This window comes from Helicoverpa zea, chromosome 8 (genome assembly GCF_022581195.2).
Source record: "Helicoverpa zea isolate HzStark_Cry1AcR chromosome 8, ilHelZeax1.1, whole genome shotgun sequence".
Taxonomy (NCBI): domain Eukaryota; kingdom Metazoa; phylum Arthropoda; class Insecta; order Lepidoptera; family Noctuidae; genus Helicoverpa; species Helicoverpa zea.
Window position 1 is genome coordinate 7,243,353 of NC_061459.1, and position 25,624 is coordinate 7,268,976.

Sequence of the window (25,624 nt, forward strand, 5' to 3'; positions counted from 1 at the left end):
TTTTTTTTTAATTACAGATTGCTAAGAAATAATAATACACCATCATCAGAGACCACGGACAGTATCGAGACCGAAGGGTGCGTCCACATCTGGCGAATGCGCCGCGAATGCGCAGCACGCGAGCCGATCGCGAGATGTCCGCGAGCTGCGCGCGTGCAGTCACTGCAATAGTTCGGTGCGCCTCTTTAGCGCAACTCACGCAAGGCTCGTATAGAGCGCGCGAGCGGCGCGCGATCTGCGCGCAATCAGTTCTCGCCCTTACAGTTCCGTATATTGGCTCAGTACTATCGAAGATGACAGACGTCGCGCGCCGCCTGCGCGCCGCTCGCGTGCGGCGCTTAGGTCGCGCGCGAGCTGCGCGCGGGCGGCGCAGAAGCGGCGCACGAACAAAAATGCACGCGCGCAGCTCGCGGACAGCTCGCGATCGGCTCGCGTGCTGCGCATTCGCGGCGCATTCGCCAGATGTGGACGCACCCGAAGAGATTCGTGTTCTATCTACTGGTAAGGTACTTGTTCTGCGGATAAAGCCAGATCCATCCTCCGAGCCTTTTCCCAATCATGTTAGGGTCGGCTTCCAGTCTAACCGGATGCAGCTGAGTACCAGTGCTTTACAAAAAGTGACTGCCTATCTGACCTCCTCAACCCAGTTACCCGGGCAACCCGATACCCCTTGGTTAGACTGGTGTCAGACTTACTGGCTTCTGACTACCCGTAACGACTGCCAAGGATGTTCAATGACAGCCGGGACCTACAGTTTAACGTGACATCCGAAACACAGTCAATGGTGGCTAAGATATACTTAAAAAGTACATACAAACTTAGAAAAGTTGCATTGGTACTTGCCCGACCAGCAGGGGCCCGATTCTCCTAAGTTAATAATGTCAAAATCGAATAGAAATCGAATCGCAATATGATCGCAATAACAGTTTTAGCCATATCTGGCATTCTGCTACTAATAAAAGACCAATCGTATTCGATTGACATTTGATTGGTTTGCGATTGATCTGCTATTTTGGTGATTTTGGTCTATACGGTAGTTTGCTGTACAATCATTTTGCAATCGTAAATCATTTGCAGACAAAATGAATTCATTATTGACAGAAAAAAATCATTATTGAATGACAGAAAAGGATAAAAACGTTTATTTCAAAGAAAAAATAGCGGAATGCCACATACGCTTCAATCGTAATCGAGTCGGGATTGGATCTCAGTCGGATCGAGTCGAACATGAATCGTATGTCGCTTAAGTAAAATTAGGAGAATCGGGCCCCTGGGATCGAACCCGCGCCCTCCCTCATACTTGAGAGGTTGGTCCTTCTAGCCCGGTCAAAATAGACATAAAAGTAGTGGTCAAATAACATAAATTCCCACAGAGCTGATTTTTGATGGAGAGCTAGATTTGATCATTATAAATAAAATACTAAAAGTCCCCATCGATCCCATGTGTGCGTCAAAAGTTATTCGAGGCCAAATGTCAAAATTTTAGGTTTTTTGTTTTTTTTTCGAAAACGGTAAGTTTTATCAAAAAAAGACATCAGACCAAAGTTGTAGATCTTTAAATTTGCTACAAAAATGGCATTAACAATTCTCTCCTAAATCTCACCATTCCTGAGATATCGCGATTCAAAGAGTCACACTACACATGATATGCATATATAACGCGGTGTCCTGCGTGAGCGACGAACGCGACGCGACGCGACGCTGCGAACGCGACGAACGCGATCAACTCAACGGCATGCCATACATGCGGCCTATGTGACAGTCTGCGGCGAGTCGCGACGTAACGCGAACTTGTTTTAAGGGCGACCAGATGCGACACCATAAACTATTAATAAAGATTGTTGTGGGACAAAAAAATAATAGAAATCGTTTATTAGTACAAAGAACGTTGCTGTCTGTACTTTAAATATGAACTTTCAAGCAAAGTTGTACTGTACTTCTCCATGATTTGAGAAGTAATTACCAAAATCACGTAGGACATTTGTCGCGTATAGCATCGCGTCGCATTACGTCGCGTCGTGTTGCGTCGCGTCGCGTCGCGTTCGTCGCTCACGCAGGACACCGCGTAAGCCACGTATATACGACGGCTGCCTTTAAGTTGTGTAGTTTGAAATAAGTATAGACAATCTAATAGGTTAATATCATTTATTGTTTTTCAAAGAATTCTCCGCGATATTTAATGCCCTTTGCATGCATTAAACCCAGTTCTTGAAATATTTATTCCATTCTGAAGTGGGGGTAGTCAAATTGGCCGATTTGTATGAGTCAACAGCTTTTTCAGGTGTGCTGAAACGTTTACCACGAGACTTTACTTAATTTTGGGGAATGTAAAACAATCGTTATGCCCACGGATCCATGTCACGGTATGTTACATGTTGGTCTGCGATAATTAACTGCCGCATAGCCTCCATATTATCTTGGGTCATATCGGGTTTTGAATTACCTTCACGTGGTTTGTCGCTAAGGCTAGATTGCCCACTTTTAAATCCTAAATATCAGCGTACTGCAGTCCTAAGGCATGGTTCTGCATCACTAAACACAGAACAAAAATTTTTAAACCGCTGTATTCGCGACAATCCGCTTTTAAAGTTGTAGAAAATTATCGCACGCTAATTTTCCTTCGACATTTCCATTTTTATCCAGAAGACTGGGGTTGGAAATTGATACATAATATCTGGACCCTATTAAAACTTTACTCCCACCTGCTCCAGAAAAACTCCTGACATAATTTTTTGCAATTGCAAAAATTATTATAGTATCAAATCATCCTCCGAGCCCTTTTCCCAACTATGTTGGGGTCGGCTTCCAGTTTAACCGGATGTAGCTAAGTACCAGTCCTTTACAAGGAGCGACTGCCCTATCTGACCCCCTTAACCCAGTTACCCGGGCAACCCAATACCCCTTGGTTAGACTGGTGTCAGACTTACTGGCTTCTGACTACCCATAACGACTGCCAAGGATGTTCAATGACAGCCTACCTACAGTTTAACGTGCCATCAGAAACACAGTCATTGGTGTCCAAGATATACTTAGAAAGTACATACAAACTTAGAAAAGTTGCATTGGTACTTGTCTGACCTGGAATCGAACCCACTCATACTTGAGAGGTTGGTTCTTTACCCACTAGGCCACCACGAGTTTTTGTATGAATCTGATAAATCTATAACAATCACAATGACAGTTAACCCAATAGTTAATATCAATAATGACATCATATTAGAACTTGACGGCAATTATTCCCTTAAACTATCCTAAAATTGTCATGACAGTTAGTGGAGTAGGCCTACAGGGAAACCACGGTAAAGAAAACGCGCCGAGTACACTACCTCACAGGTGGCGTGGAAATGTGTGCATGTCCTGTATGGAATATACTTTGAAGCGCGATATCTCAGGAATGGTAAGATTTAGGAGAAAACTGTTAATGCCATTTTTGTAGAAAATTTAAAGATCTACAACTTTGGTCTGATGTCTTTTTTTGATAAAACTTACCGTTTTCGAAAAAAAAACAAAATACCTAAAATTTTGACATTTGACCTCGAATAACTTTTGACGCACACATGGGATCGATGGGGACTTTTAGTATTTTATTTATAATGATCAAATCTAGCTCTCCACCAAAAATCAGCTCTGTGGGAATTTTTGTTATTTCAAATGTCTATTTTGACCGGGCTATTCACCCACTAGGCCACCACGAATTTCCACGAATTTCGGATAAAGCCAGAAACACATTGAAACTCAATGACACTCCACGATACGCGATGTATGCAAGTAATATTCTGTACATTTCTTTACTATACATACATTCAGGACAGTCAGAGGCACATATGTATGGTATAGTTATCGGCACGGATAATGAGCTCTCGGTGGAAGAGTGGGGATCGCTTTGCGCACTGTACACTTAAGGCAATGAACCAATAAATCACTTCTGCGCAGGTGAGGGTCAGGGCTCAATATCCTTGCCGATGATTATATGTTCCCATCGACCCCACACTACAATACGCACGCAGGGCACGCACCGACATCCAGTCGATCTAGGTGGGCGTTATATGAGGAGCGAGGGAACACGCGTTGTGATAGCGGAAACTGAAATGTTATTTTTTGTTGTTTTTGTAGGTACTATTTATGGCGTTACATTACTCACTGGCTTCCGCCCGCGGCTTCGCCCGCGTAGAGTTCGGTTATATCGCGTTTCCAAGACAATTTTTAAAAAGTCCGGGATAAAAACTATCTATCCTATGTTCTTTCTCAAGGTGAACTCTATCTCTGTTATGAAACATAGAAAATTAAGCTGGTTACGTTACAAGATACAGAGAATAATTATGTAGGTATAATTAAATACGGGGAACAAAATATGTTATATAACATGTTAAGTTAAAGAGTGATTTATTAATAAGACACTTGAACTGGCCCATGGAACAAGTGAAGATGTCAATATGTTCAAAGTTCTTATTATAATTATATAGTAACCATACGATGAACGAGGGAACGAAGGCCTGTGTTTGTTCGGTAATATATATATCCACAGTGTAAATAACAGCTGCTTATTTTAATCTGCATGTGTGTATATAAAGGCCCCAGTACACATTGGCCCAAGTGCGGCCAATACACGCCATCACCAATGTGTACACGGGGTATTGGTGCAGGTTGGCGGACATTTGTCAAGGTTGGCGCGCATTCGGCGAGTTGTCGGTTTTTTGGGCACACATCAAAGGAATCGTGGCCCAGCTTGGCGAGTGGTGTTTACACATTCGGCCAATGTTTAGTTCGTCACCGACCGCTGAGGATAAAGTACACTTTTGTGTTTTGCGTGTAAAAATAAATATAGTAGTAAATATAGTAGTGTAGTATAATATAAATATATATAGTAGTGTACAAATAAATAGCCGAAGCCTTAATTACTTCGACGGCCATCGCAAGTGGTTTGCCAGGCAGGAATGAGCCATGCGCCAATGTGTAAACACCATTTGATCGTGGCCTACATTCGTGCATTGCAAAGCTTGGCCCAACACAGGCCAATGTGTACTGGGGGCTTAAAAGTCTGTGGACAGATGCAAAGATATGTCATTGACACAGTCTGTCAGTTCTGCTGTCCTGTCATGTCATGTCGTCTGATGTCATCAGCTTAGTACATTTTCTTGATTATTTATTCAAAATATAATATGTTTAACGTTAATTTTAGCATTTAGGCCACAACTTTATGTACACAATAAGCAAAATGTATAAATAACATAAAATATTAGGAGTTCTACTCGATTTTCTAAAATATTCATGTGACATATTACCTTCAAGGTTGGACGTTTGGTATCAAACTATCATGTTGCCTTCGGTGGCCGCTAAGTGTTTCTATAGAAATCTAAGTAGACATTCTATTGAAATAAAATACTTATATTCATTATGCTCTGGGGCTCCCAGAGTGTGGCGACAAGGCATTTTCCACGATGGCAAGGACCGCTGGAGATGTGTGCATACTTCATCATACCTGTTGGATAAACCAAAATCCAAAAATGCGCTTCAGTCTGAAAAGTCACCAGCAGCTACCGAAAAGGCCAATCAAGTAATAAAACAAAGTGTCACTGGAGACATCATAGTCAAGACAGAAACTGATGCAAACAAAATTGTGACTAAAGTTACTATTGAGAAGAGTAAGCCCCCAGATAAGCCAGCAGATGTAGCACAACCGAAACCAGGTATGAACTAGTGTTTTGACTATACATCTGTGTAAATGATTTTGTGTAGTAAAACATAAAAAAAGGCTTGGTTTATAAATTCCACTCCTTTGAAGTTATGTAGCACATGAATATGATTGAGTTTACCATACGTTAGCAATATATAAATTAATAATTTCACTTTAGTTTCAAACAAACCATATCAAAGTAAATAAAAGTAATAGATTACATAACAATTGCATTGATAGTGTATGATTAAAAATCATCTGATTGCTTTTTACATATTTAACATGGAATCCTTTATTATTAATTAGTAGTTAGAAGTTTCTACATATTATGAATGTAATATTATTTCCAGTAAAAAAACGGCTACTTATTGACTTCTCTGCGTCATACACGGAGAGAAACTTCATAACACCTATGAGAGCTATGACAGAATATTTGCTAAAGCAGAGTGATTTGGAGTCATTGCCAAAAGTTCTCAGGAGGTCACCATATGAATCAGAACCACCAATAACAGTCTATTATCGCAAGGATGTTGAAGCTAAGGCTTTTGAGGTATCTCTTTTTTATACTCTTACAGTTTAATATATTTTTTCCCAACTTAATTATATATTTACTTAATTATTTATAAATATATTTTTTCCTATTAAATCCAAAAATACTGTACATCATTATGTCCAAGCTAAAATACCATATTTGTGTATTCCATCATTAGGTATGGGGTTCGAAAGAAGCTCTTGAAAAAGAGTTATTGAGAAGAGAACTAGACAGAAGAAGATATGAACAAGGTAATAATACTTAAATTATCTCTGTTTAACCTCTTGAATGCCGCTAATTAGAGAACAATAGAAAATCAATTATGTCTCGCGTATATCTACACACCGGCATACAAGGGGTTAATAATCAACATTTTGTATAGACTATTTTTTTGTTTTATAATGTTTTTAGACCAGCATATTTTGCCACAAATGGTTGACATACATGCTAGAAAGACAAATCAGTTACACATTTCGAAAATCAGTTATAGCATGCTAGTCTGAAGGCACATCAATATTATACAAATTATTTTAGTATAAGTTTAAGTATCCAATTAAACATTTTGTTCAACCATTACTAAGATATAGAGATATCATATTTATTGATAAATAAACAGGGTATCTGTAAAATTAAGGATTACTTTACAGATGTGTTCACGGTGAAAAGGCGGCTAAGAAATTATAGGAGAGAAATGAGCCACAAACGTTTGAAACATGGAATAGAAGAGTTAGGATTAAAGACTAGATCTGGGAGGGTTGTACTTACAGCCGTGGGAATGTAAGTCAAAAACATTATATCATGAAGTCTGAATATAAAGGCATTGTAATAATCTTTTGCGTTTGTTTTCAGAAACTGCTGTAACTTTCTGTTTAAGCTCTGTGCATGGTTCTATACTGGGTCTCACAGCTTATTCTCTGAATGTATCCATTCTCTTGCGGATACTGTGAATCAGCTGATTCTGGCATATGGTATACACAAATCAGTTCAGGTATCTTGCACAAAATAAAAAACACAAGTTTACATCAAGTTTGATTTCATATTGTCATACTATCGTATTCTTGTTTATTCATACTATATGTCTTCGTTCTTGTTCCAGATGGCAGACCCTGCTCATCCATATGGCTACACAAACATGAGATATGTCTCATCCCTGATATCCGGTGTTGGGATATTTTGTGTAGGATGTGGCTTATCTTTCTATCATGGAGTTTCTGGCATAATTGACCCCCAACCCCTCCATGATTTTTACTGGGTTAGTAATTTTTTTTTTCTACTATTTGTTTTATATGTATAATTTTGTATTTACTTAAATAATTTGATTTCAGGCTTATTTCGTTCTTGGAGGCGCGGTTGTATCAGAAGGGGCTACCTTAATGGTAGCATTAAATGCCATTCGAAAGGGCGCTAGGGAAGCGAACACGTCATTATATGAATACAGTAAGGCTTTTGTTTATCATGTAAAGCAAGTTTTATTTAAGAGACAAAGAGCTACATAAAATAATGCATGTTTCAGTAATGCGTAGCTCGGATCCATCGGTAAACGTGGTACTGTTGGAAGACACTGCCGCCGTTGCTGGCGTGGTTCTCGCCGCTGGGTGCATGGCATTGTCCCAGTACACCGGTAACCCCCTCTATGACGCTGTTGGTTGTATTTTAGTAGGAACCTTACTGGGCGGAGTTGCATCTTTTATTATTCTAACAAATGTAGGGGCTCTGGTGGGCAGGTAAATATTTACACGATAGTTCAATTGAATGTGTTGTTTTAGTATTTTCTTAATATACATTTTGATTTCAACAGATCAATACCCCAAGAGCAGTTGGACCAGATAAACAGTGTTTTGGAAAGAGATTTTATGATAAGAGCTATTCATGACGTCAAGGGCATAGATATAGGCAGTAATCTAATAAGATATAAGGTAAATGCATTTCTATGAGTTGTGTTAAATCTAAGGCAGTTTTTATTTGAATCTTCATTCCAGGCTGAAGTTGATTTCGATGGCAGAGCTCTTACGAGGTCCTACTTGGAGAAACACGACTTGAATACGTTAATAGAGGTGAGGGTTACATCTTGATTCATACAGTAATTGTGTAGTGTGCTCCCTAGATAGTTAAATAATTCATTTATTCCTTATGAATAATTAATGTTGTTATTACTACGCATTGCTACCTATTTATCATTTGACATCCTAACCTTACTACAGCATATTTTATAAATAAACTATCATATTTCAGGACATGAAAAAAGTAGTAACCATTGATGATGTTGAAGCTTTCTTACTGAAACATGGTGAAAATATTGTGGACATGCTAGGCGGAGAGATCGACAGAATAGAATTAAAACTACGGGTAAGAAAATCTTATTCAGTACTTAAATATGATACGTAGGTATCTACGTATTTTCAAGGACTTTTTTAACATATTTTTGTATTTTATTTTCAGAAAAAGTTCCCACAAATTCGGCACTGTGATTTAGAAATACTTTGAAATGTTACTTTGATGAACTGCTTGCATATAGTATGATAGCTGCAAACTAGTCAAATGGTTATAGTCTCCGCTAAAGATGGCGACAATTTGAGAAGGACTCCAATCAGCAGTGCAAATACTACTCAAGACACATTATACAAACACAATGTCTCGTTGCTCCGATTGTGACACTATCAAAAATTGTTTTGAAAAAATCAATAAATGCCCAGTAAACTTATCGTAGTTGTCTTATAATCGTAGGAATATAAAAAGCCAGCTTTGCTTCTTTGTAAATATAATTCCTATTTTCACCTATGGAGCATTGGTGCTAAATAGTACCCGATCAATAATTGTCCAGTTTGATATTATTGTTGAATTCCCTAACAGTAGGTAGTTAAACCTACCTACTGTTTTAAGGGTTTCATTTTTTATAATTGCACATTATTCTTGGCAGCATTGGTTGGCACGCTGGCGCCCACTAGTGGTGTACGTTGACATGGCACAGTTAAGTGTTTTTGAAACTAACATCTTCTTGGCACATAAATTTCTCAGAAAGAATAATCTAAAAAGTAGATTTGAGAATTCCGCTAAAAGCTCACAATGGAATCGCGTACTTCGCCACTAATATATGTATAGGTTTGATAAAGATTAAGATAAGTTTGGTTTTGGGTACTCAATGAATTGATTGACAATGTATCTAGTAGGTAAGTACAGCTCGTTTATTTTCCACTTCTTATGACGGTTACCACTCCTGGCACGTCCTTTATTTACACGACCAGAAAGGTGTTTTAAGTCAAGTTCTATCTATAAATTATTCAGAGGATTGAATGACATTATAAAGATGTCTTTACCGAATTCGGTTTCTTTATAGAATTAAAAGTTTCCATAATAGGGTAGTGTCCAGGGTCGAAATAATGAAATAATATTTAGTCCGCTTTTTAGATAATCAAAAAATATTGGATACGTATTTTTTCTTTTTTTAATTAAACATAAAATGACAAAGATAATACACTTCAAAAATTAGGAGTGGGGGCCTTTTACGTCACAGTGTCCTGAAAATTGTAGCAACTTGTGACGTCACACTCAACTTTAACACGCTATATCTTAACAAGTTCTGATCCAATTTAAAAAAGAAAAAATACGTATCGCTTAATTTTGGACAATCTACAAGACGGACTAATTATTATTTTTTAGGAAACTAGCCTATTGTTATGTTTTAAAGATAAATTCTAACACTTATTTTCTTTTGGCCATTAGGCCCTATCTAAGGGGCTGCGGTTTGATTAGCGCTATAGAATCTTAGGCGCGGTAACATATTACCTATATAGAAGTATTAGGGCTGTTTACACTATATAGAAGTATTGGCCGCTCGGTTTGGTTTGCTGCGCGTTCTGCGATTGTCGATAAATTATTAGGTACTGGATAAATTGCAGCGTGGTATTTGCGTGCTTAAAAAATAGTACTGCTTTAGAGCATGAAAAGGAAGCTTCATTATAGTATGTGATGGTCAAGGATGTTAATTAGATGTTCATTATAATTTTATCTAGATTGGAAGACATTCCAAATCAATTGCTCCTAGTGCACTTGTAGGCAGTACTCTTCACTTTTATTGTAACATTGTGCCTTGATTTTCATTAGTCTCAAATTAGTTTCCTGATTAATTGTTGTATTTCTCTGTGATCTAGGAATGTATTTTATGTATGTAATCTATAGTTATATAAGTACTGCATAGGCGTAAACGTAATTTGTAAGCCCCGTCTGTTCTGTATTTGTGTAAATAAACTGTTACAATATATAAATGTGTGAATTTATTAAAAATAACGAGTTAACACTGCTAAATTGTAACTTTTATAGTCGCTAGCTGTGAACGTCATTTTAAAATAAAAATAAAATATAATTTTTACACTTTATTTAGTATAAAATATAACAATTCCATTTAACTTACATGCTTGATATTTTGCCATGATAATATTATGACGTTTAAGCAAATTAAAAGGCTCGTTTTATTACAGACTAAAAACAAAATTTTATTTAATGTTTACCACAATGGCCCTTTACACAAAAATAATGTTTTATTTAAATCTTTTTATGTCAAATTGTGTTAGTGGGTGACAACTTCGGCAAATATTTGTGACGGAAACAAACCATGTATCCAAAAAACGAACAATTATCAAAAAATGCTTATTGCAACCTACACCTAGTTATATAAACTTTTGATCGAATAATTACAATTTTTTAAATTGGGTTGAGCTAATGTTAGTCTTTTTTTATTGCGTAATAAGTAGACATCTAAAGTATGGAAAGATTTACGAGCAGAAAATGTGAAGAATTTCGCGGACTGCAATTTCGAATTACGTTTCAAAGTAGAGAGAGAAATCCTTAGGGTAATAAAACTTTTTCACACTGGACTATAAGTCCAAAATGTGCTACTTTTTGCACCAACATTGTCACAATTTACGATTATTAAACTGGCTACCTGTAAAGAAATGCATACGTGTGGAATCTAAGGGCCTATAAAAGCCAATTATCACAGCTTTAAAAATAAAGCATTATTAATTAATGTCAGCTACAAACGGAAAATATGTTCCAAGATGTTAATTTGAACTGTGTGTGATAGTATTCATACTTAAATAGCAGGTTTTGTTTGTGGCAAACAGAGGTTATAGTGAGCAGCTTTATTCCAGAAGTCTGAATTCTTCCAGCCGCACCAACCCTTGCTGATGACGGTAGATAAATCTTCTGCGCCCGTGTAGTGCGGGTCTAAGATGAGATAGCGTATGTCATTTGTCGCCGAGTTGTATTCCACGCCCAATATTGTGTGTGCCAGCACTCCACCACCTACAAAAACATTACCCTGATTATATAAGCAGTATATGGAACATGGAACTAGCTATTTCTACCGGTTTCACTCGCCCGGATAAAACATAGCTTACCCTGGGTGGGATAGTGTTTTGGATAAGACAGCAACAGTGAAAAAAAAAGTTCAAATCGATTCACTAGATGAATGCAAACAAACTATCAAATCTCTTTGAAATATTATAACCAATCCATAAATAATATATATTTTTTTCTTTAAAATTATAAGGGGTATATAAGATTTTATTTTGTTTTATATTAGTCAACTAAATGCTGAAACCGTAGTAATAGAGTTAAAAAAATTTGCTTACCAATCATAATAGGAGTTCCATGTGTCTGGAAATGGTGTACCAAGTCATGAGCGTAACTCTGTAATTCAGCTCCCGTGTTAGCAAATATTATTCTTGATTGAATGCCTAAAAGTGTTTCTAAACAAAACATAACTTCAGTAGAACCTATCCATTGCTTTGAACCTAAAAATGACGACTGCTTATCGCCAATGTTGACAAGGCACTGTTGAATTTCTCTGTGAGTTGGTACTTCGACTGTTGTGTATCCTTGGTACCTAGAAAGTAAATAATTACGTTTAGGTACTTGTAAAATCAGTGAGTACATGGATACATTATACCTAGGTATACCTTAAGGGTGAGTTGCACTATCTAACTATAACGATAACCAATCCAGGGGCCCGATTCTTCTAAGTTAATAATGTCAAAATCGAGTAGAAATCGAATCGCAATATGATCGCAATAGCAGTTTTAACCATATCGGGCATTCTGCTACTATTAAAAGACCAATCGTATTCGATTGACATTTGATTGGTGTGCGATTGGTCTGCTATTTTGGTGATTTTGGTCCATACGGTAGTTTGCTGTACAATCATTTTGCAATCGTAAATCATTTGCAGACAAAATGATTCATTATTAAATGACAGAAAAGGATAAAAATGTTTATTTTAAAGAAAAAATAGCGGAATGCCACATACGCTTCAATCGTAATCGAGTCGGGATCGGATCTCAGTCGAATCGAGTCGAACGTGAATCGTATGACGCTTAAGTAAAATTAGGAGAACCGGGGCCCAGAAGCAGACGTTTCAATCGCCGATTATACCAATAGGTGGCAATTTCACGGCTGGTTATGATTTGGTTATCGTTATACTTAAATGTTGCAACACATCCTTAGAAAGTAAAGCTACTTACCGGAACCACGAGAATATAGTTTGCATTGAACGGTATGCGCATCCCCAGCCATCATCATTGAAGTTATCTTGCATGTAGTGATGGTAGGTGTATCGTCCTCGAACTAGCGCCACCGTCACGTCAGGCTTTAACGGCTGGCTTGGAATAGCTTCGTGAGGATTCACTAAACGACCGCCGCTTTTGTCAGAATATGCATTACCTCGACGGAAAACTGGCCTAGTCTGGACGATACCTAACTGTTCGTGCAATAAACGCCGTTCCTTTTCTATTAACATAAGAAATATTTTTTTAATTAATAATTTTGTCCCAGAGTTTGAAAACTTTGTGGTATAATTGTTTGTAACATGAAAACTTACCCATACTTTCATCAGGTATGGCTTTAGGCACTACCCTTGTGATGAAATGCCCTAATTCTTGAGGTAAGAAGTGGAAAGTCTCTGGTAAACGTAACCCAGCCCCATCTCCAATGCCTTCTTGTCCTGAAGTTATAAATTAAGCTTATTAAAATAACAGAAATTTATCATGACTATCGCAATAATTCTTTGCATAATTTTTACATACCTAATTGTTCTAGAAGAACACTTTCCAATAGTCTAAGAGACCTGCAGGCTGCCTCCACAAGAACAGTGTAAAGCTCCAACAACTTGGTATTGCGATGTATCATTGCCAGGGTGTCTATTCTCAATGGCATACTGATACAAAATGCAGCTGAAATTGTTAATATTGTTTATTAGAGCGCTTTCAAACTAGCAGTAACTAAAGTTTGTGAGAGTGTGTGCATGTCTCTTACTTCTTAATATATGTATATCAATCAGGATAACATAACATATAAGTCGGCAACTTCTTCACCAGGGTGTGGGAAAAAGAAAGTGGATAAAAACACTGTTGGAATTTAATGTAATATAAACATAGGGAACCTTACGTTTTCTTTGAGTTGTCATCATTTTAACTGCAGTCTTCACAAGTTTATCTGACAGTATATCCTTTGTTGTCTTCAATACAAGATTTATAGGTACTATTTCCTGAAAACAAATTCAATTCTGTAACTGAAGACTAAAATAATTTACATTTTACAAACTCATTACATTTATATAGTTATATTGGCTGTCAAATATTATAATTGTTTTACAGCCAGTTTCTTCATCAAAAGTTAAAGCCAAAGTAAAAGTCAAAGTAATGGCTAAAGTAAAAGTAAAGGTCAAATTCAATTTTTCTATTAGTTTTGCTGTCACTTTAGCCTTGAAAATATTTGACCGTTACTTTTACTTTAGACATTACTTTAACTTTTGATGAAGAAACTGGCCGTTAAACTAATTAATCCTGCTTTGCTTGGCTGCACATTGTATATTATACATGTTTAAACTGTCTAATACAGTAAAGAGGTAAAGTTTGTAAGATAGGAAGTAGTAATCTATTCAATTTAGAAAATCTTTTCAATAATAGAAGTTATTTGTGGGTATCAGGGTGAGAAAGCTCAAAATAAATTTATATTTAGTATTGAGAGGTGGCAAGTGGACTTTGTTACATCATACTTACTACAGTATTAGTATTATGCTTCTTCTTCTTAGGCTGTTCTGGACTCATAGAGTCAACCAGTTCTCCTATTGTTGCTTCTGGGCTAGTTCCTGTTAGACCCACATCTGATGCAACACCAAACAAGTACACTGATGTACCATCTACATGGAATGACACTTGACCAGAGGCAATCTAGAACAAAAAGGTTGTTTAGGTTCTACTTGATAAATTAACTTAATAAGTAATTTTACTTGTCTTCTACTTTTTATTAAATCAGCAGATATAAGATAATATTTATGATTATGATAGCGAATTAATTTGTATAATACAATACCAAAACTGGTAAATAGACAGGCCCTTTTTTATGAATGCAATTTTCAACATTATGAGGAAAAATTATTGATAGTAATTTTATATTAGAAGGTTACCTTTTTCCTCTTATTTTGCAGAATATTTTTGACTCCAGATATTGTGGCTTCACAGCTCAGTGGTAATATTGTATTTAAGCGCACATGAAGGAACTGTTTCCACATATCCTCAGAGCTCAACACTTCATATTTAGTCTCTTCAAACTTGTCATGCACTAGAAAGTGAGTTTTCATTTCTTTCTTTTCATTGACTATCATCACTAGAGGATTGTCTGTTATATCAACATCCTAAAAAAGAAAGAAGCAAATGTGTCATCAAGGATAGCAAATAATTAAAGAGTAGCTATACAGCTGGTAACCGTAACTAGAATACAGGTTAAGAAAGTAGTCAGGTTTAAGACAATGGTTACCTGCAATATTTCTTTCATTGTGGTTCCGGTAGTCAACGATTCGCCGAACCTTACGACTCCGCATAGTTCTATTTCGGCGGGAAGGTTGAGCAACAACTGCCTATAAGTGTTCTTCTCATTTTCAAATAATTCTAAGCTCAGTCCAACCACGAGCAATGTGCCATCGTACATGAGTCCGTACAGACATCCTGTACTTTCACTGGTGTCTATATTAGACAGCCTCTGAAAATAAGCATTATCAGCGTAAGTATTCACACGTTTTATAGCTTTTAACAAGAGAAATATCAAATCAAATATGTAGTGACTTGAGATGATGACGTATGTAATTAAACAATATATTTAAGCAATTATAAGGCAAAACTGCGGCTTTTGATCGAAGACAAATAATATATTTACTTAATCACGTATTTATTAATACTTAAAAAGGCTTTGTTTATAACAAAATTAAATAGTTTACCTCAATAACATAATTTGATATTTTGAGACGTGGTGACATTTTACATAAATGTTACCAGTAGGTCAACAATAATGTCAATTTAATATCTGTACTGTTGCCAGTTTAAATATAAAATAAAAGAGGGCAGGTTTAATAGTTTGTTAAGTAGCACTTTCATTTAGAAAGACATGAGCATTGGATAAGAATGTAGGAAATCATCCTGGAATGAATCAAGGTCTCAAACCTTTTAAAATAAAACTTGGTCATAGCTGAGCTATGACGCAAACTCCGCCGTTGACGGTCCCAAGCCCGTATGTGAAAGGAGGAGGGTTGGCTGAGAGCCGACCAAACCAGCTGTAAAAGGTCAACGCCGAGTCTCGGGCGGCGGTTAACTAACCCGTATGATCTTCCCAGGAGGTGATAGGAAATGATCCCTCCAACCCGCTACTCCGTGGACTTGTCTACAGAATCGGGGACATTGACTTAACTGCCCGTGTCAAGAGGTTGAAAGCCTCAATAAAAATTCACCCCAATCCTACGGTGGGCACCGCGCCAATAGGATGAATGGCTGAGGGTCTCAGTCTTTAGCGCCAACCTTGGTGAACCTGGCGAACACCATTGTATATAGCCTTCTCACAGGAATGGCGTCACCCTGTGAGCGACAACCATTTCGTCCAAACTCGTGGGAACAATATGAGTAAACCTGAAAATAAAACACAAAAAACAACAACACAACAAATCTTTCATAAAGGATTATTTGAAACGAGACCAAGATCTTTTTCATTCAGCGGTTGCAATAGCAGTAATAATATGACAGAAGCACCTGTCTGTAAGGAAAACCATCAGAGTACACTGCAGGATAGACCAGACAACCAGGCTAAGAAAGCCGATCAAACATGCTCTCCACTAAAAGAGAATGCACAGAATAGCAACCAATGGCAACTAGACCGTTTACCTCCTGCAAAGAGAAAGAGACAGGAAAGTCCTACCGGGCAACAGTCAGCGAATAAAGGAATCAATCCTTTGGTTCCTACACAAAACAGATTTGATATTCTTAGTGATGAAAATAACGAAACTGAAAACAACAAAAAAGAATATGTCCCAAAACCAGAGCCGATCTTTATCACAGGAGTAATCGACATAATCCCGCTGAGAGACATCCTAAATAAGGCAGTAAACCCAGATAAATATCAAATGACTACACTTAGATCAGGGCATATCATCAAGCTTATCCCAAGCGACATCGAGACTTATAAAATAATAAGAGATTACCTTATTGAGAAAGAAATACACCACTACACATATAAATTAAAAAGTGAGAGAGCGTACCGAGTGGTTATCCGAGGCTTACATGCATCCGAAGATATATCACTTATTAAAGCAGAACTCCAGGACAATGGGCACGAAGTGAGACAAGTCGTGAACGTGCAACACCGCACAACAAAACAAAAACTCCCACTTTACTTTGTGGATATAGAACAGCGGCCTAACAACAAAGATATATTCAATATAAGACACATCGGTCAGGTTAAAGTTACAATTGAGGCACCATACAAGAAAAGAGAAGTTATACAATGTAAGAGATGCCAAAGATTTGGGCACAGCAAAAATCAATGTTTTCGTCCCTTCAGATGTGTCAAGTGCGGAAATGACCACCCAACAGCTACTTGCACAAAACTTCCTGAAACAGACGCTGTATGCGCAAATTGCCAAGGTAGTCACCCAGCTAGTTACAGAGGATGCAACAAATATAAAGAATATAAAGAGAGAATATTAAAAATTAAAGTAAAACCAGACTCCAACAAAGCAACTTTCGTTCACACCCACCAGCCAAAAGCTACCCCAGAAGAACCCCAACCCTCAGCTCAACCGAGAAGCTATTCCGACGCACTAAGACATAGAAAAGAATCCAAAAACCTGACCGACCAATCATTGTACACATTACAAGAAAAACAAATAAATGACAACTTGACGGACAATGGACCAAACATTACTAAAATGTTAGACATAATGTTCAATCGATTCCAAGAAATCATGAAAACCATGATGGACAGCATGATGGACCGGATGGTCCAACTAATCACAGGACTGGTCTCACAGAGGGCATAAACCTCCGTATACTCACATGGAATGCCAACGGGATAACTACTAGACGACAAGAACTTGAGCTTTTCATGGAAATGGAGAAAATTGACATAGCTTTGATTTCCGAAACAAGACTAACTCCGAGGTCATACATCACATTTAAAAACTACACAACCTATAGAACTGACCACCCTTCTGGAAATTCACACGGTGGGACTGCGGTTATAGTGAGAAAAAATATCAAGCATTATGCCTTAAACCCATACAAAACAGATAAAATTCAAGCAACTATGATCAAATTAAATTACAAAAATTCAGATACAACTATTGCTGCAGTTTACTGCCCACCAAGACACTCTATCAGTGCGGAAGAATTTAAAACATTTTTTGCGGAGCTAGGACCGACATTTATAAGTGGAGGAGATTGGAACTCCAAGCATACCTACTGGGGCTCCCGATTAATCAACCCGAAGGGTAGACAACTATACAAAGCCACAGTAGATATGAACCTTGATTGCATATCTCACGGTGAGCCTACATACTGGCCAAAGGATTTAAACAAAATACCTGATCTATTGGACTTTTATATAATAAAGAATATCAGCAGGAACTACACTAAAATAGAGAAATGTGAGGACCTATCGTCAGACCACTCCCCGGTTATTCTTAATCAAACAAAAGTTGCCATTCCCTCTGAGCCATCGACACGAATATACAATCAAAACACTGATTGGGACAAATACAAGGACATCATCTCTCAAAACCTAGAACTAAACATTAAATTGAAAACAACAGAGGATATTGAAAACAGTATTGAAAAATTCAACTACATAATTCATATGGCAGCCATCAAAACAACCCCTACAAAAAATACAAATCGCCCTCATAGAGAATATCCAAAGAAAGTAGTAATGAAAGCACTAGCGAGGAGAAAATTAAGGAAAGAGTGGCATAGGACTAGATATCCTTCGGATAAAACCAAATTAAATAGAGCCTCAGAGGAATTGAAGAAAATGATTAGCGACTATGAAAATCTCAGCTTTCAAAACTACTTAACTCGCCTGACTCCTAACAAAGACACTAATTATTCACTGTGGCGCGCGACTAAAAACCTCAAACGACCTGTAAACCACATCCCGCCAATCAAAAAAAGAGATAACAACTGGGCCAGATCAAATTATGAAAAAGCGACAGCTTTTGCTGTTCACCTCAAAGATGTCTTCACCCCTCTTGAGACTAGGAATGAAGAAAAGGATAAAGAAATTAGGGATTTCCTTCAATCACCCAACCAATTATGCCTACCACTAAGAGCAGCAACCCCTAAAGAAATTTCTAGAGAAATTATATCACTACCCACTGGAAAAGCGCCAGGGTATGATCAAATTGATTCGACCCTAATAAAGAACCTCCCGAAGAAGGGCATAATGTTTCTGGTGATGCTCTTTAATTCATGCCTAAGACTGAGCCATTTCCCATCCCAGTGGAAGATAGCACAAGTGGTAATGGTGCCTAAACCGGGCAAACCAGTAGAGGAAACCTTATCATACAGACCTATTAGTCTCCTCCCTCTCTTGGGTAAACTTTTTGAGCAAATAATACTCAACAGAATGTACGCCCACTTAGAAGAAATTCTCCCAGAACACCAATTTGGCTTTAGACAGAAACATGGTACTATAGAACAGGTGCACAGAATATCAAACACCATAAGCCAAACTATTGAAAACAAGCAGTTTTGTTCAGCAGTTTTCTTGGACATAAGTCAGGCCTTTGATAGGGTTTGGCACATGGGTCTTCTTTACAAAATAAAAAATCAGCTACCACACTCATTCTACTCCATTTTGGCAAGCTACTTAAATAAAAGGTGCTTTGAGGTAAAAGTTCAAAATGAAACATCAGAGCTATATGACATTAGCTCAGGAGTCCCACAGGGCAGTATTTTAGGCCCAGTTCTATACCTCATATTTACTGCTGATATACCAATAAAAGAAGATACTATGATAGCCACGTATGCAGATGATACTGCTATATTATCGGTGAACACCGAGGCTGCATCCGCATCAGCAACGCTACAAAGGCATCTCATAGAAATTGAAGAATGGCTAGGGTTATGGAGAATAAAGGCAAACAACAGTAAATCGGTCCATGTCACCTTCACTCTTAGAAAAGGCGATTGCCCACCAGTTACCCTTAACGGAGAGCAAATACCGCACTCTGACAACGTCAAGTATCTCGGTATGCACTTAGATAGGAGACTGACATGGAAAAGTCACATCTGGACTAAGCGGAAGCAACTGGATACAAAATTCCGAAGCTTGTATTGGTTGGTAGGCAAAAAATCCCAACTGTCTAATGAAAGCAAAATGCTAATCTACAAAGCAATCCTCAAGCCAGTATGGACGTACGGCATCGAACTATGGGGCACAGCATCCAGCAGCAATATTGATATCTTGGAAAGATTCCAAACCAAGAGCATTAGGTGCATGTATAACATACCTAAATGCATCAGCAATAAATATATTTTACGAGATCTAAATCTTAATACGGTGAAACAAGAAATCTCCATCAGAAGTTCCAAGTATCAGACCAAGTTATCGAAACATGTAAATGCCTCAGCTACTAAACTAACAGGCACTGGCAGCGTTCAGCACTCAAGACTGAGGAGAAACAGTGTTCCCTCCCTCAAAAACCGTTTTCCAACATTATAAAGAGTGAAGTCAATGGACCCCTCTTTAAATTAAAGACACACTCAGGCTGAGGTCAAAGAAAATAACAGCTAAATGTGGAAAAACAGATTGCTGTGCTAAGCAGGATTGAGAAAAAAAAAAAAAAAAAAAAAATAGCTGAGCTATAGCACAGGCGATTCCCTATTCATACTTGATATTCATATTTTTTGTTATTGCTGAGTGACCTAATCAAAGGTGTGAAATTGCAGGTAAAATAATACAGTATTAAGATATATCCTATTTTTTATTTTCTAATTCATAATTTTTTATGCAAACATCAATAACTTCTTCAACAAGCTGGGCTCTTTCTTTAGCTATATCAAAAGCTTTTTCTTCACAAACTGTAGAAAGGTTGTTGCCTCCAAACTTTTGAGCACCACAAAGTACACCTTTGTTATAGCATAGTATTAAGTTAGCACCAATGCCTCTACACATTTCTTCTTCGTATGTTGAAGGATCAGCTAAAACAATGTCACTGTAAAAAAGACAATCATTAGTTCACCAGGCTACAAAATAGTAATGGTCTTACTACAAAAACTTAAACACGTGTCTTATACAGTTGTCTAAAAAAAATGTGGTTGCAAAATGGACCTTATTTCATTCAACGTCATAATTTGTCATTTTGTTAGACAAGTCTTAAACTGACGTTTAAAAGTTTTTGTGGTAAGATGGTGAAGGTCTGCTTTAAGTAAACCTGTAATTATGTAGGTAATTAGGTATATTACCTTTGATCATGTTTATACAAAGCAAAGCTAGTTGCCACTGGTAATCCATTAATATTTAGCTTTTTTCTTACACTTGTATCTACACTAATCTCTTCAGTTTCTGGATCATATGTTACCGATGGCAGGGTCACTGGAAGAGACCTTTTATTAATTCCTTATCCTATAACATGATTATCATAAAGAAAATTAAGGTAGTGGCATTTACATGTTTTCAAACTGGCCATCAGTGTGGTGATGCAAGCATCAACCAAGCTACCATCATTGTCTATGCAGACCATGTCACAGTACAACACCCATGCCAGTTTATCAGGGATTATGCACAAGTCTTTCAGGTCTACACATTTAGATGTTATGACAATATCCGAGACAAGGTTGCTAGTCACTTGAGCACTGTCTGACGGAGGGCCTGGTCTATACTTTGACGAACACAGGGGTGGCAGTTCCACATTTGTGACAAGGAACCCAACATCTGGTTCTTCTGCTTTTGGTGTGGCTAATTCCTGCAAAGTATGAAATATAAGTAGATAAATGTAAAAGTAAAGATAGCATATTTGTGTTTATTCAGGTTCTCATTCGGACAGCAAAAAAGTCTTAAAGACATAGTAGTTATGAAAAGAGTATGAAGCAAATGTCGATTAGGTACCAGTTTAATTCCACAAACAACAGTGGTGTTTCCACACTTGACGACTGCTGAGGCATCTGCCGATTTTATAGAATTAACATTTAACTTGATATTACGTTGTTCCTGGAATGTTCTTCCATCTGGACGTATGTTTCTTGATATGTAGTCGTTAAAATACTTGACCGGGTGAATAAGCCTGTAATAGATGAAGATAATAGAGAAAGCTCTGTTTGCCTATTCACTAAACGGAGAATAGAAAGAACATTACTTGTATATTTCAGCCATTGTCTCATGAAATAATAAGTTTTTATTGTTAATGTTAAAAACTAAATTCAATATTTTCGCTAACTTCGTGACAACAACGTGTGTTTGTTGTCTTTACAATTGACATTGAATTTGTCATTCTGAAACCATAAATAAAGTATGTTAAGTTTTTAAACCTCTGTGTAATGCTACTGCTCCACCTGCGTCTTAACGCGTTAAATTTTGGCATTACGCAGATGTGGCCAACGTTTTAATGGCAATTTATACTAATGGCATTATTAATAGCATTAAACGTTAAGCGATAACTCGGGTGTCGGTTTTTTGGACACATCAAAGGGTTTTAGTGCGTAGCTTAGAGCGCTAAGTGATGTTGGCTACATTAATGCCATCTCATTGCACGCATGCAAGGACGAGTGTAGATACTTTGTTTAAGTTGTAACTGCATTTTACGAGCACGATAATGGAATGGTCAAATGAGAAAGCTTTAGTTTTTAGAATTATTTTGTGTGTCTGAGTTTAACCTCTTTAATGTGTGTTAACGCGTTACTTCATGAGGGATTAACTCTTTGCGGAATTGTACCTAAGTGTAGCCAACACGCATTTTTAATGCAATAAGTAACGTGTAGTTGGCCATTGACATTAACGTTAACGCTAACGCAGGTGGAGCAGGAGCATTATAGTGAAGTTTTGTTTTTGAATATTGTTTGTCTGTGAATCGACATTCTATCGTTTACAAGATACGCTACGAATAAATTATGAATTTGGTTTCAAGAAGAAAATAACACCCCGGATTAAGTCCATGCCTGTTGGGTAATGCGCTGATATGCGACTTTATTTAAATGCTTGATGGGACTGCAACAGTAAAGATTACAAATATGTCGATTAGAGTCGGGAGTAATTAAGCTCGACGCTTTTACATAAATGAACCAATTATGCAAAAAATCTCTAGAATAAAATTAAATGCTATTCAGTAGCCAAGATAGACAGAGTTAAATATGCCGCTAGCTAGCCTTAGATATAAAGCGAGCGTTGTAAACGTATTTGGTAGCTGTCAAAATTGCTTGACATGCGTAACTTGACTTTGACGTTTCTTTTTTGAATCGGTTTGGTGCACGAAGCTCCAAGGTGTGTGTATTTATGAAATAATCCAATTTAATCAAGTGAAACCAATGCCGGAATTGCATAATTTTGTGTCGGCAAGTGTTGTAAATAGCTAATTTAAGTTCTACAAGTCTTATTTTGTGAAAATTTCAGATCGCAATGGCAAAACCCAAGGGAGAGAGAAAAGGCAAATCTGCCATCAACGAAGTTGTAACTCGTGAATACACGGTTAACTTACACAAACGGCTTCATGGAGTAGGGTTCAAGAAACGTGCTCCTCGTGCCATTAAGGAAATCCGTAAATTCGCAGAGAAACAAATGGGAACCCCCGATGTTCGAGTGGACACTCGCCTAAACAAATTCCTTTGGTCCAAGGGAGTCAGGTAAACTCACTTCTATGCTTGTTTTTTTAATCAAAATGTGCTTTATGTGAATAGTGAACGCAGTAAAGGAAGTTAAAAGTTGTGTTTTTGAAAACAAGGTTATGTTAGGTTAGTCTGTGTTAATATATATCATCAATACTGTTGCTGGTGTTTACTGTGAATATAAGAGACATACCTTCTGCAATGCTACCAAATAGAGCATTCCAAGTACCTTGGAATACCCTAAAATAATTGAGATTGGGTTTAGAACTGCAATATTTTTGTTTATATTTGGATTTTGATCCTGCCAGACCTGAACTAATCAATTAGTACTAAATAAAGTAGGTACCGTCTTATTGATATATGCTCCTGTTGAAAATGCCCTATGTTATTAAAGCCTGAAGTTTTAGTGTTAAACAAGTCAATTATACATTTCAGAAATGTCCCCTTCCGCGTCCGTGTGAGGCTGTCTCGCAGACGTAATGACGATGAGGACTCAGCACACAAACTGTTCACCCTCGTGACCTACGTACCAGTAGCCTCAATCAAGGGCTTGCAGACAGAGAATGTTGACGCTAGCCAGGAATAAACACTAAGTTTAAGCTAAAACTGCAACTGTGTTTCTTTTCATATCCTGTTTATTGTATATTAAGACTATTGTAGTAATTTATCTCATAAAGTGACCCCTGGTGATATGGTGGTTGTCTGCTAAACAATGATACAAGATAAGTGTAGGAATTGCTAACCTGTCTTGACTGGCAAAATGATGACTTAAATCGATATGTGCTTAGTGTGTCCAAGATGCAAATGAGGCTTTGGAGATTAAGTTGAAATTGCACTTTTAATTACATCTTAATTTTGAAAAGCCCTTTAGATGAAGATCTATGGTGAATAGTGATGTTTTGGCTTAACAATATGTCAATAGTAATCACTAATCATTCTTACCAATTAACTTTTCTAATGAAAAAACATTCTAGTTACTGTAGTTTATGCTAAATCACTTTCGACTTATAATTCAACTGATACAAACTAAAAACAAGAGAACAATAGAAAGCAAATGATTTTGTAGAAACAAAGAATGTGCCTGCTGAGTGTATGGTTACCACGTAGTTTAGAGATTTCATTACTAAGGGGAATCCATTCTTGGTTTAAAACATATCACTAGAAACGATCACAGCAAAGACCTTGCACATTAGCTTGCTACTATTTCGAGGGCACTTGAAGAAATTGACATGATTAGTAATAACTAGGGCCCGGATTATATTTAAATTTACGCAATTTTCGGTCTAGAATGTGTTTTCTATATCGATTATCATATTTAGACTGAAAAACCAAGTTTTATTTTCCATATTTCAAGGTTAAGAGCATATTTTGCAAAAAAATGTCACAATCATCCATATATTCTCAAAAATATATAGAATTTACCTTCTGTATTTTAATCATTGTGGGTTTTTGATACTTTAATAATATATTAAATTATGTGCGGAAGTTTTGAGGGCAATACGTATAGACTGACTTACACAATTACCGAATTAGGGTGCTTACATAAAGAAACAGGTTTCCGGTACAGACAAACCTGTACGGGTAGGTATTAATATTATTAGGTATTAGTATTAATATTTCAGTACAATCCTATTCACTCACTTATAAAGAAACAGGTTGTAACTTACCTGTTTCTTTATAAGAGTGAATAGGATTGTTTTTAAATATTATACCTGCACTGAACGGTACCTACCCGTACAGGTTTGTCTGTACCGGAAACCTGTTTCTTTATGTAAGCACCCTTATGCATGTTTATGTACGCACCCGTAACGTCATGTGACGTAGAGAGATCATTCAGACAATATAAGACTATATTCAGACCCCAAAAGAGTTAATTTTGATAATTTAGAGAAGTACGTCGTTGTGTATTGCAACCAATTTCACAAGGGTAAAGCAATTGAATAAAACTATTCATAGTAATTATTTTTCACAAGATTATACAGCGTTAGGGTCAATTCCCACTGAAAGAGCAGCGGCCGGCAGCGGCCGTAAGAGCACGGAAAATGTAAGAGCGCGGCGCGGTGCGGCGCCGCGCGGCCCGCCGCGCTCGCGCTCAATCCCTTGCAATTACGGCCGCTGCCGGCCGCTGCCGGCCGCTGCTCTTTCAGTGGGAATTGACCCTTACTTGTAAGTAGTGCGCATCCTTTCATGAGGTGATAGTATAGGTCAATACGGAAATATTTGACCATGGGATACCTACACTGGGCAAAAGTTAACCCGTTTCAAGATAATCGAATTTCAAGATCT

General features: G+C 37.4%; 4 protein-coding genes across 4 annotated transcripts; 2 read left to right on the forward strand and 2 right to left on the reverse strand.

Annotated features, from left to right (window-relative positions):
* The first annotated feature begins 5,074 nt into the window (after positions 1 to 5,074).
* LOC124632767 (zinc transporter 9) lies at positions 5,075 to 10,468 on the forward strand. Its single transcript, XM_047167725.1, has 13 exons — positions 5,075 to 5,687; positions 6,025 to 6,224; positions 6,385 to 6,457; positions 6,854 to 6,983; positions 7,056 to 7,194; positions 7,303 to 7,458; positions 7,532 to 7,643; positions 7,720 to 7,930; positions 8,005 to 8,122; positions 8,186 to 8,260; positions 8,439 to 8,552; positions 8,646 to 9,557; positions 9,875 to 10,468. Exons 1-12 carry the CDS (start codon positions 5,315 to 5,317, stop codon positions 8,688 to 8,690), a joined length of 1,746 nt encoding a protein of 581 aa, XP_047023681.1. The 5' UTR covers positions 5,075 to 5,314; the 3' UTR covers positions 8,691 to 9,557; positions 9,875 to 10,468.
* Positions 10,469 to 10,563: 95 nt separating this feature from the next.
* LOC124632766 (ufm1-specific protease 2) lies at positions 10,564 to 15,589 on the reverse strand. Its single transcript, XM_047167724.1, has 10 exons — positions 15,475 to 15,589; positions 15,018 to 15,239; positions 14,668 to 14,895; positions 14,261 to 14,431; positions 13,647 to 13,746; positions 13,286 to 13,432; positions 13,081 to 13,203; positions 12,725 to 12,989; positions 11,837 to 12,090; positions 10,564 to 11,507 (listed from the first exon to the last, which is right to left on the reverse strand). Exons 1-10 carry the CDS (start codon positions 15,511 to 15,513, stop codon positions 11,296 to 11,298), a joined length of 1,761 nt encoding a protein of 586 aa, XP_047023680.1. The 5' UTR covers positions 15,514 to 15,589; the 3' UTR covers positions 10,564 to 11,295.
* Positions 15,590 to 20,486: 4,897 nt separating this feature from the next.
* LOC124632769 (exosome complex component RRP43-like) lies at positions 20,487 to 22,032 on the reverse strand. Its single transcript, XM_047167727.1, has 5 exons — positions 21,877 to 22,032; positions 21,630 to 21,804; positions 21,192 to 21,486; positions 20,987 to 21,116; positions 20,487 to 20,736 (listed from the first exon to the last, which is right to left on the reverse strand). Exons 1-5 carry the CDS (start codon positions 21,891 to 21,893, stop codon positions 20,499 to 20,501), a joined length of 855 nt encoding a protein of 284 aa, XP_047023683.1. The 5' UTR covers positions 21,894 to 22,032; the 3' UTR covers positions 20,487 to 20,498.
* Positions 22,033 to 22,844: 812 nt separating this feature from the next.
* On the forward strand, positions 22,845 to 23,944 carry LOC124632698 (60S ribosomal protein L31). Its single transcript, XM_047167646.1, has 3 exons — positions 22,845 to 22,997; positions 23,127 to 23,356; positions 23,774 to 23,944. The coding sequence occupies exons 2-3, from the start codon at positions 23,133 to 23,135 to the stop codon at positions 23,922 to 23,924; spliced, it is 375 nt and encodes a 124-aa protein (XP_047023602.1). The 5' UTR covers positions 22,845 to 22,997; positions 23,127 to 23,132; the 3' UTR covers positions 23,925 to 23,944.
* The last annotated feature ends 1,680 nt before the right edge of the window (positions 23,945 to 25,624 follow it).